The sequence below is a fragment of the Saccopteryx leptura genome, chromosome 5 (assembly GCF_036850995.1).
Source record: "Saccopteryx leptura isolate mSacLep1 chromosome 5, mSacLep1_pri_phased_curated, whole genome shotgun sequence".
Lineage (NCBI taxonomy): Eukaryota > Metazoa > Chordata > Mammalia > Chiroptera > Emballonuridae > Saccopteryx > Saccopteryx leptura.
The window spans coordinates 68,610,071-68,621,669 of NC_089507.1; the positions used below are offsets into that span (position 1 = coordinate 68,610,071).

Genomic DNA, 11,599 nt, shown 5'->3' on the forward strand with positions numbered 1-11,599 from the left:
TCAAGCACTGAGGATGGTTGATTCTAGCATTGGCCTCTGATTGGGTTGCTGAGTGGTTCCCAGTCTGGGTGAACGTGGGAGTCTGCCTCACTATCTCCCCTCCTCTCACTTCAAAAAAAAAAAAAAAAGGAATTAAGTCTGAAGAAGTGGCTTACTTGGGCCAATTCATTGAAGTCATATTTAGCCTAAGGGTATTACTTATATTATCCTTTTTAAGATACTCTTTTTTTGGCCCTGGTTGGTTGGCTGAGTGGTAGAGCACCAGCTAGGCATGTGGATGTCCTGGGTTTGATTCCTGGTCAGGACACACAGAAATGACCATCTGCTTCTCCACCCTTCTCCCTCCCCCTCCTCTCTCTCTCTCTCTCTCTCTCTCTCTCTTTTTCTCTCTCTCTCTTTCTTTCCTGCAGCCATGGCTCTATTGGCTTGAGCACATCGACCCTGGGTACTGAAGATGGCTCTGAAGAGCCTGTACCTCAGGCACTAAAAATAGCTCAGTTGCAAGCATGGCCCAAGATGGGCAAAGCATCGGCCCCAGACTGGGGTTGCTGGTTGGATTCCAGTTGGGGTTCATGTAGGAGTCTGTCTATCTCCCTTCCTCTCACTTAAGAAAAGAAGAAGAAGAAAAAAATGTTTCTTTTTGTCTTACTCGTGTTAGTTTGTACTACTTGAAAGTGTTTTGCCTGAACTCTTTACTTTAATGGCAGCTCTAACTTATAGTGCTGTTTGCTGATAAATATTACAGAAGAGTAGAAATCACTCTAATGTGCACAGTTTATAATTGTCACTGAGATCATACCCTTATCTCCTGAGAACAAGTAACAAACATTTGTGCTGATCAGTTATACACTGGTAGGTCTACGTTAAACTTTCAGCATCATAGAATGTGAGTGGAGATCCTGTTCTTAATAATTCTCAGTACTCAGTACCAGACATTGCTGGAAAAGAAGACACTTTGTTTTTACTCCCAATTTATCTGATCAAATAAGGATCAGATTGAGGATCCAGAGTTATTGATGTTCATAATTATATTAGTAACCTAGATAGATTAAAAAGTGTTTTGTGCCCTGGCCGGTTGGCTCAGCGGTAGAGCGTTGGCCTGGCACGAGGGGGACCCGGGTTCGATTCCCAGCCAGGGCACATAGGAGAAGCGCTCATTTGCTTCTCCACCCCCCCCCCCCCCCTTCCTCTCTGTCTCTCTCTTCCCCTCCCACAGCCAAGGCTCCATTGGAGCAAAGATGGCCCGGGCGCTGGGGATGGCTCCTTGGCCTCTGCCCCAGGCGCTAGAGTGGCTCTGGTCGCTGCAGAGCGACACCCCGGAGGGGCAGAGCATCCCCCCTGGTGGGCAGAGCATCGCCCCTGGTGGGCGTGCCGGGTGAATCCCAGTCGGGCGCATGCGGGAGTCTGTCTGACTGTCTCTCCCCGTTTCCAGCTTCAGAAAAATACCAAAAAAAAAAAAAAAAGAAAAGTGTTTTGTTTGTTTTCAGGAGTAAGTGGAGGTGTATAATGAAAGAGAATAAGGTATATAGCTTTTTTTAAAAGTGAATTCATGTTAGCCATGTTGTCAAGAAATGAGAATTTGTATGCCTGTGTATTGAAAATTTTCTGTTCTTAAATGAAAAGCAAACAAAAAGAGTCATTCTGTGCAATGTTTTTTTTTTTAATATTTATTTCAGAATTGTAATCACTAGGGCACATTATACCACTATTTAAAAAATACTGCGACTCCCAACTGTGAATCCCCTCTTTTATCTATCTGCACTGTACTGTGAAGAGCTCATGGTAGAATTACCATAATCTCTTGGAATAGTCAGTTTAACTCTTGACCTTTCTGCTTTATTAGACAATATTCTAGGGCAGTGGTTCCCAACCTTTTTTGGGCCATGGACCAGTTTAATGTCAGAAAATATTTTCACAGACTGGCCTTTAGGGTGGGACGGATAAATGTATCACGTGACCGAAACAAGCGTCAAGAGTGAGTCTTAGACAGATTTAACAGAGGGAATCTGGTCATTTTTAAAAAATAAAACATCGTTCAAACTAAAATATAAATAAAATGGAAATAATGTAAGTTATTTATTCTTTCTCTGCGGACCAGTACCAAATGGCCCACAAAGGGGTACCAGTCCGCGGCCCGGGGGTTGGGGACCACCGTTCTAGGGTATCTTACAGGACCATGTTTGACTTAACATTGTGTATAAGTTCATCCTCAAAACTTGAGTAATATTGAAGGGATAATCTGATGAGGCTATTATTTGAAGCATATTTGAAATAATTCCAAAAGTACTGCTAAGGTACATGATGGATCGTCCACTTCAAAGTGTTTACTTTGGGCCTGATCAGGTGGTGACGCAGTGCATAGAGCCTCGGACTGGGACACAGAGGACCCAAGTTCAAAACCCTGAGGTCGCTGGCTTGAGCATGGGATCAGAGGCATGACCCAGTAGTCGCTGGCTTGAACCCAAGTTTGCTGGCTTGAGCAAGGGGTCACTTGCTCTGCTGTAGCCCCCCAGTTAAGGCACATATGAGAAAGCAGTCAGTGAGGAACTGAAGAGCCTCAACAAAGAATTGATGTTTCTCATCTCTCTCCCTTCCTGTCTGTCGCTATCTGTCCCTCTCTCTGACTCTCTCTCTCTCTCTCTGTCTCGTCTCTGTCATAAAAGTAATAATAAATATTTTCCTTGGAGCTGTACTTGCTCAAACGATGCTATGGCAACTGTGGCTTTGGAAGCACTCCTTTGGGATAATATCTACTCCCATAGTCAGTCTCAGACCAAAGGTCAAATACCATGGAAAAGAAAAATTAATTTTGTTAGATGATAGGTAAGTGTTAGGTAAAGGAGCCTGTTTATGTTCTACAAAAGAAAGATTATTCTCATCATTTTTGACTCCAATTATGTAAATTATTCTCTGGGCTTGGCTCCAGGTGACATGGAGATATTTCCAAAAATTTTCGTATCCATTCAGTGCATAATTATTGAACACGGGCTGTGTGGCTAGTGCTGCTTTAGGCACTTGGGGAAACAGTGGCCAATAAGACAGAATTCTTGTCTTCCAGATCTTGTAACTGAATGAGGGTGGCATGTAATACAGACCAGGTGATGTGATAGTGCCAGGCTTGGGGGAGGGGTTCCTTTGGGTGGTGGTGATACTTCTGGGAGGGAGGTCAGGAAAGGTCTCTCAGAGGAGGTGACATTTGATCTGGAGCCTGAATGGTGACAGTGAACACAGAGAGTGCTTGCTACCTTTAAAGGGACTTGATAATTTATGCTGCAGGCTTTAAGGCATTTGAAGACATCAGGAAATAATTCTTATTGGAAGTGACTACTTTGAAGTAGTTCATTTGCATATGTAAAACGTGATGTTTTAAAGGAGCCCCTGAGGGTCCAGTTAAATCTCACTTTTAATTATAACTGCTAATTTAATACAATAAGTGACCCTAGACTAATTTCAACATGGATTGAAAGATTGAATAAAATGTTTTACATTTCTAAAAATCTATTAGACCTAAACTAATTTGTGCATCCTACCCACTCTATTTACTTCCATAAGAGTTCATATTCTCTCATTCACTCCCTCCCTCTCTTTCTTCCTCCCTCCCCCTCATCCCTGCAAAGGACTCTTAAGGCCCTCCATAACTTATCCCTCTGCCCCCCCCCCCCCCCCCGCCCCCATATACAAGTACACTTTCCATTCGGGGGAGTGTTGGCCTCCTTGCTGTTTTCCGTGCCCCCAGCACTTCCTGCTCCTCTCAGACCTCTCTCTGAATGTCATCCCCTTATCAACAGTCTCCCTGACTTCCCCATGAGGAAGAGCTACCCACACTCATCCTTTCTCTTTTATACTTTTGTTCCTCTCCATAGGCCTCTTACTGATTGAGAAAGGATATCTTTTAGTTGTTTATCTCCTTTCTTTAGTCTAAACTATAAATGCCTCAAGAGCAGGGATTTTTGTCTTCTTAGAGTTGCATTCATAAAGTCTAGAGTAGGTAGGACCTGGCCTATAATAACAGTAAGTACCCAGAATAAATGTGAAAAGAAAAATATTACATGTACACTTGATTAAATGCCTATAAGCAATATTTAATCAACATGATTTTCAGCAATTTTTCTAGATTTTGTTTCTAGTACCCCAGTATGTCACCTTATACTAGTTAGTATCTTATCTGTCGTACTTATGATTTAGTCTTATTTATTAGCTTCAAATTTTTTGTGATTTGTACTCTTGTGGTTTTCCTCTTCCTTACTCAACCTCAGATAATCTTCACTTCATCCGTGGAGTTGAAATCATCTTTTATACCTCTAACAACAATTTTTACCTTATCAACTATAGGCTCATTTACTACATAAATCATGTTCTGAATCACTTTCCCCGCTGCCTTGTTAGCCCATTATCTCCCAGAAACAACCTCTCCATGAACTTGGATTCTGCCAACTACTCTCGCCATTTGGAGAGTTTCCCTTATATGTTGTGTCACAACTGCTGATGATCTGCTCTTTTCCTTTATTGTATTTAAGTCTTGACTCTTTATCATTTGTAGCCTTCCATCATCTTGTACAAAGCATTTGTAGTCCTTGTTTCTGCCCTTTATCAAAAAAAGAATCAAAATCTGATTGAATTTAAAATTTGGGAGATTATGTATCTGCTTTGGTGCCCAATTTTTTTTCTCTTTCCTGACAATCCATTGCCTGTTCTGTCCCAAAATTTTAGGTTTGTGAGCCTGTGCAAGTTTATACAATCTTATACTCTCATTAGTGGTTTCTGAAACCAGTTAAGTACACCTAACACCAGGGTTGGACTTATTAATTACTGTGAGCTTGCTTTCACTTGTTCTTTCCCAAATAAAATGTATAGCTTTATCATCGGAAAAAAATAAGCCAAGAAATCAGCTTATTTAAATAGTTTTTGGGTTTGAACTTGAGACGTTACACAGTATTGGCAGTGAAATCCTTGGCAAGCCCCATACTAAGGAGTGGAAAGGGAATAAAGGCTTGTCTTGTGCGTCCTCACACAGAAACGATTGGACTCTGAGCCACTGAAGCATCCCTTCTGGAACCTGTACTTGGCCCTTTAAGCTTAGCAGTACAGCTGTCAGAAGAATGTATTTGTCCAAAAGGGTTTGAGGATTCTTGTAACCTTTAAGAAAATAAGTTTAACCAGTGTTGTAAAATGTGGTTAAACCTACGTAGTAGTTCAAAGAGTTGCTTTACCTGAACATTTGGCTTCTTTTGAGCAGTGCCAAGGTAGGCCATGTGGTACCATATGCTTTGAAATAACTGCTTTGTCTTAGAGTTTGAAAGTGAAGTGAGTTATTTGACAAGTTTAAAAAGTATATAAGGTTTAAAGTTCATTGATTTTCATAAAGGAAAAATAGTATATTTTATTCCATCAACATATTTATTTGTCCTTTCTCTTGTTAGTTATTTTCTTATAAATCAAAGTCTTCTCTCTGTAGGTACTGGAACTTAGATTTCATTGCATCAGTTAGGGTTTATAGTCTAGACATTGGGTCCTATATGGGCCAGAGCAAAATGGATCAGATTAGATAGAAAAGCTTTTGCATCCTGGCTCCAGCCAGTACCAGCTTCATAGTCTTAGGCAAGTTAGGGGGCTGTTGTATACCATTTCCTCATCCTTGGAAAGGGAGGGATGGACAGAGCCAGCCCACGGGGTCATGACTGAACGGAGGGCCTGGAAAGTTGTGATCACAGAGTAGGCGCAGTGATGTGGTACTGTTACTTTTTCAGCAAAAGAGGTGCTATTCATTTACCCAGCATTTTAGGGTACCTGCCAAGTTCTAGATATAGAAGATATTAAGGTACAAACAATTTGATCCTGCCCCAGAAAACCTTATAATTGGGATCATCCCTTGAGGTTTATGTTGTTTTAACACAGATTTTATTGGTATGAATGGGACTGGATCTGAGAGATTTAAGTCTCTCTTAGGGAGTATAAAGGTGCTCACCCAGACATGCTTTGATTTTGTCATTCTTCACATTCAGTGACCAGCTCTTCTACATATAATATGTGAAGTATAGTATAATATGGTAGACTAATGTTCTTGGCCTTAGATGTAATTGGTTAGGGGATAATAGGGGCTTTAGCAGCTCATTCCTTTAAAACTTTTTTCCTTATATCTAAAAATAAAACCTTTACCTGTCTATTATGTTACATTTTCACAAATGTATAGGTTTTTTTTTTTAAATCACAGTGACATTTGTGATAAATTTTCTATATCAGCAAAACTTAGTTATGGTTTTTAAGTACTGTATCCTGTTTTCTTACTAGAGATGCAATACATGTTTGTTATCAAAAACTGAAAAATATCTTTCTTTGCTCCACTGAGAGCATGCTGGTTTATATTAAGCTACCCATCTCTGGTGATACAAGCCATGGGTTCTGGGAGAATATGGGTTACTGTTGGCAGACAATGACAGTATGCTATGTGTGCTGATTGTCATGTAATGCAAATCATACCCATGAATTTTGATGAAATGAAATGCCATGTGTAAATAAATCCCTGGTACATTCCACATAATTGATGGGTTTTGTTTGGTCTTACTGGTTTTTAATTGCATTTTGAGTGAGTGTTTCTTTGGAGATACCTTTAGCAGTTTTTCTTCAGTGATTACTGTCCCTGTTAGGTTCTGAATAAATTTTGTAGCTGCAAGCTTGTTTTGTCTACCTAGTGCTCTGAAGAGGAGATTTTTCAGAATCTGTAACAGCAGTTTTTATGGTCCCTTTTATTCTTAAGAGAAAGTAGAGCTGAAAGTGAAAACATACACTTTCTGACTTATTCAAAGCATCCTGTATATTTTCTGAATAACTTTAGGAGAATAAATATATCATGGAAGCTAGGCATTCAGTAGCTCGGCAAACAACGTACACAGGGTATTTAGTCCTCTGCTTACAACCGGGAGCATGGCTGGATTACATGGTTGGTCATTGATGTTTCAGAAAATAAAGGCAAATCAGTTTTATAGAAAACAAACCCAATGACTAAGAAACAAAGAGGTTCATTTACTGTGGTTTTATTATTGTTGGTTAATGTTGAATACACTTTGTCAGATTTTTTTGCCCCTTACATTTATTCCAAAGATAAATCTTTTATCTTTTGCTTGTGGTAAGCCCAGCCAAGCCACCATTCAGCAATAAACCTGTTGAGTGACTTTTTCTCATATACCATTATGATTTTTACTGCCAAGTCCTGCATCTGAAGTCTGTGTTTTCTAGCCTTGCTAAAATAGGAACTTAGATCTCATTAGATAAATATTGAGATCTGTATTTACAAGCTAACCGTTTTCATGTTTTTAAGAAACTGATCACAGGATGTTTTTAGTACATTTGTTGGTGAAAATTCTTTCTTGGCAGAATTACAGTGTTGCACCTAGGCCATCATTATGAAAGAGCCAAGTTTTATCATTTGTTTTCATTAGAAAATACAGTGATTTTACCAAGGATTCCCAAAATAATGCCTGTTTACTTCAATGGCAGGTAGTGGGTTTGAAGTAAAAATTGTTGATGAGATTATGGAAGAGATAATTTTTAGAAATACTGAAGGATTGTAACCTCTAATATAATTTGCTTTTTGGAGCATCAATAATAATACTCAAGCAAACTTATCTTTTGCTTTTGTTATTTTCCTCAAATAGTTGTGCTCATAAATTTTGTGAGAAGTGGAGGGAGCATTTACTGATTCATTCCTCTGATGTTTGGTCGTCTCCATGGAAGAAGATAAAGGGGAAGAGATAAGACAGGGGCTAAGATTGAGTGCACGTACAGATTGGAAACTGTTCACTTTTTAAAAATTATTTTAAATATTTTAAAATTACAGTTGACAGCAATTTTAATATTTCAGTTCATCATAAATCACACTGCCTAGAGATGAGTGTTGATATAACTGAAGAAGTGAACTAAGTTTTTATTTTCATCAGAATGATAGCTGTAAACATTTTCTCGACAACAATAGTATTTATATTACTATTCTTTTCAGTGATCAGTGTTAAACAGATAAAAGAGTATTTTTGTGGGGAAAATATGAAAAATAAAGTTCAACATTAATAATATTTGGACAAAAATGCCAGATAAGTGCACTCTTTGGTGACTGTTGCCTTGATAGCTTCATACGTCTTACTCTGTATTTAATTTCTGTGTAGCACTTTGTGTCTGGCACTGTTCTAAGCACTGTAAAAATATTCATCTACTATTAATTCATTTACTAGTTAATCATTTATTCTTTAATAAGACTTTTAAAAATCATTTTAGAAAAGCGGAGTGGCCTAATAATTTATTCTAGAGAATATAGAAGGAAATAATTTGAGTATATTGTGTCTTCTTTCTCTTTCCTTTCTCCCTCTTCTCCCCTCCTTTCTTCCCTCTTTTCCTGTTCTTTTCTATCCTTCCTTCTCTCCTTTCCTTCCTTCTCTCCTTTCCTTCCTACCTACCCTGTGAACCTGGGAACTTTAGTTTTGGGGCTGGCAATAGACCCCTGTAATGCTCAGACATGTGAAAGATTCAGTTTTGATATAGTAAAGAACTTTGACTGAACTAATTTCTGTGTTATAATTGTAAAACTTACATTTCCATGAAATAAAGCATTGGATAAATAAATAAAACCTATACCCATCTCATCCCTTTTATTTTTATCAGTAAGTATATTCTCTATTGATATGTTAAAAGACATTATTAGAAATTATTGTAAATTCTACAGTGTCTGTTTTCCTGCCATTGCAGCATGCTTGAAGATGATCTTCAGCTCAGTGACAGCGAGGACAGTGACAGCGAACAAGTAAGTTTTGTATATCCCGAAACACCAGCAGTCCTTTTGAATCTAACATTTCTGTATGGCTTATCCTAACCTGTTTTTTGTCCTTTCCTCGCCTTTCTTCCCCTTACTGTGAATGCCCAGACCCCAGAGAAGCCTCCTTCCGCAGCTGCACCACCAAGGTATCGTGTGTGGGTTTCTCCCCATCCCTACGAAATGTCTGCATTTTTCTGCCAAGCGGGAAAGAAGCAACCTTATTTAGTATTATACCTTCATACTTTCTTCATGGGGAAGGAGGTGGAGGATCACAGTTAAAAGAAAGTACTTGTTTAATACTTTGGAAGCTTCAGTCAGTCACAGAGAGGTTGTTAGTCTATAAAAGAGAAAGAGTCCCTGCACCCACCTAAATCATCAGTTTGGGTGATTAAAATTTTTGAGAGTTTAAAATAAGCTTCAATCACTTTCATCAATATTATGTAACCAGCATGTAGAAAGGTAAGCTGAAGAGCACAGTATTTCTATGAAAGTGACAGATTTGCTGTATTTTCAAAAATTATAAAGCTGAATTTTTCATAGTGCCTGTTCTTCATCATATGAATTTTCTGTTTCAGTTGCTTTTTAAAATGACCTGCTGTACCTTTTAGTGTGATGGAAAATGGCACTCTTTTTTTTTTTGTAAACAGCTAATTATATAATAGATAACATAATGTTTTAATTTTGGAAAATGGAAACTATTTAAGATTTTGTTTATTTTAGAGAGGAGAGAGACAGAGAAAGAGAAAGAGAAAGAGAAGGAGGAGAGGAGCAGGAAGCATCAACTCTCATATGTGCCTTGACCAGGCAAGGCCAGGGTTTTGAACCGGCGACCTCAGCCTTCAGGTCGATGCTTTATTCACTGTGCCACCCCAGGTCAGGCAGGAACCAGGAACTATTTAAACCACCTTTATAATAGGTAGTTCCTTTTGGTACTGAACTTAATGATTTAATATGCCAATACTTGACTGCTGTGGACAAAGAAGAGTTAAATTGCACTGTAGTTATTTTACTCCCTGAAAATGTGCTCATCCCATTTTGTTCAGCAATTTCTAGTGGCTTAGAATGAATGACTCATAAAAGATGACAAAGAAGCCCAACTCAAAAGCGGAGGAAAAGAAAATAGAAAAACAAAGTGGGGATAAATCAGAGGCAGGAATAACACTGAAAGTGTACCTCATTCTGATCATCACTGGCTTAAGCTCTTTACTTACCATGTGAAAATGATCACAACCTTGATGCAGCATTGTCTGAGGAAATTATGTCATCGTGTGGTGTGTGTTTTAAAATCACTTCAACTGGTGGTTTTATTTGTTATTTAGTAATTTAAATTGTACGTATTCTAATATAATTAATAAAGTTATTTAGTATTTTAGGTAGATTTGGAGGCTTTCAAGAGTATGTTATTGATCCATTGCGTTAGCTAATTCTGTTGAAGACAAGATTTTAAGATTTGTCTTGAAATTCTGTATATACCCAGCAGTGTTTTCTTACTGACCTAGAGTTAATTGTCCTATTCTTAAAACTTGCAGTGTGTTGACCTCTGCCTCAGCTGATATTTGGGGATCATCCTAAGCCACTCATAAAAAGTATGGCTTGTTTTATACTTCTGCCCAAGACTGTGACTGCCTTGTCTTTGAATTTACTTTCCAGAAGAACTCCGTTTAAATTCACTAGTCTTTGGCTACCAAACAGTTAGTTCTTAATATAGAGAGTAGAGGGAGATGTTAATGTATTCGATATTCTTTCATAAATTAACTTCTTTGGATTATATATAGCAGGGGACAGAAAACTGAAAGGATCAGAAATAAATATTTTAAGCTTCCACAGTCTGTGTGGAAGCTAGTGAACTCTGCAGACTTGGACGATACATAACATAATGGGTGTGGATGCGTTCCAGTAAAACTTGACATAGAAACAGGCAGGTGGCCCAGGCCATGGTTTACCATCCGCTGATATAAAGTACCCGGCATCTAAGTTAAATAAGTATAGCTTGAAGTGTTCTCAGGAGCAAAATTCCACAGGCTTCTCTTTTATGTAATTATCTGGTGAGTTATTTTAAGGGGTATTTTTGCTGATTTTTGAGCCATTGTAGGCCCTTCTCTCAACTGGATGATCTGATAATTTAATAATGTTAGGTAATAATGAGGTTTTTTCTTTTGAGTAGCAGAAAAATGGAAAAAGCAGGCAATTAGTGAAGAGGGGGAGATCCACCTTGCATGGTGTTCAGAGGTCTTTCGGTTGCTTCGCAGTGCTCCACAGTCACTTCCAGAAGCAGCGGCCTCAGCACATTCCAGTGGCGCGGAGTCAGAGAGCACCAGTGACTCAGACAGCTCCTCGGACTCGGAGAGCGAAAGCAGCTCAAGTGACAGTGAAGAGAATGAGCCCCGTGAAGCCCCGGCTCTCGAGGTACCGTGTCCCCTCCAGGAGACCATCTAAGATGGCAGCATTCGAGGGCTAGAGTCCACTGCGGGCCAGGCCACGGGGACTGAGAAGTTTTGTCCCCTGGGGCAGTGCCTTCCTGCTCTGCGCTGTGTGGAACCAGCTATTTCTGTTTCCTTATTTCTTACCAAACACTGGGCAGTGGAGGTTTGGGAGAGAGGGGAGGTCTTCCCTCTCCTGTTTAAAATGATAGTTTCTTCTCTGTTGTTGCTAGTGTGTTTGAAGAGCAACTCATTAGGAATGTTTGCACATCATTTGACTTTCCCTTATTTTGAGGGGAAAGACAAACTTTTTGGTAGGCTGCTTGTTTTCTTTTAGAAATTTTAGGAATGCATGAATTAAGAAAATCAAAAGGAGACA

General features: G+C 39.1%; 1 protein-coding gene across 4 annotated transcripts in view; it reads left to right on the forward strand.

The window, feature by feature from the left end:
• AFF1 (ALF transcription elongation factor 1) overlaps nt 1-11,599 on the forward strand; it is a 210,229-nt gene that overhangs the window by 166,987 nt on the left and 31,643 nt on the right. For all 4 annotated transcript variants that reach the window (XM_066385023.1, XM_066385024.1, XM_066385025.1 and 1 more), the window contains 3 exons: nt 8,734-8,788; nt 8,909-8,946; nt 11,050-11,206. In XM_066385023.1, the coding sequence (XP_066241120.1) occupies nt 8,734-8,788; nt 8,909-8,946; nt 11,050-11,206 (250 nt within the window). The remainder of the gene's footprint in view (nt 1-8,733; nt 8,789-8,908; nt 8,947-11,049; nt 11,207-11,599) is intronic.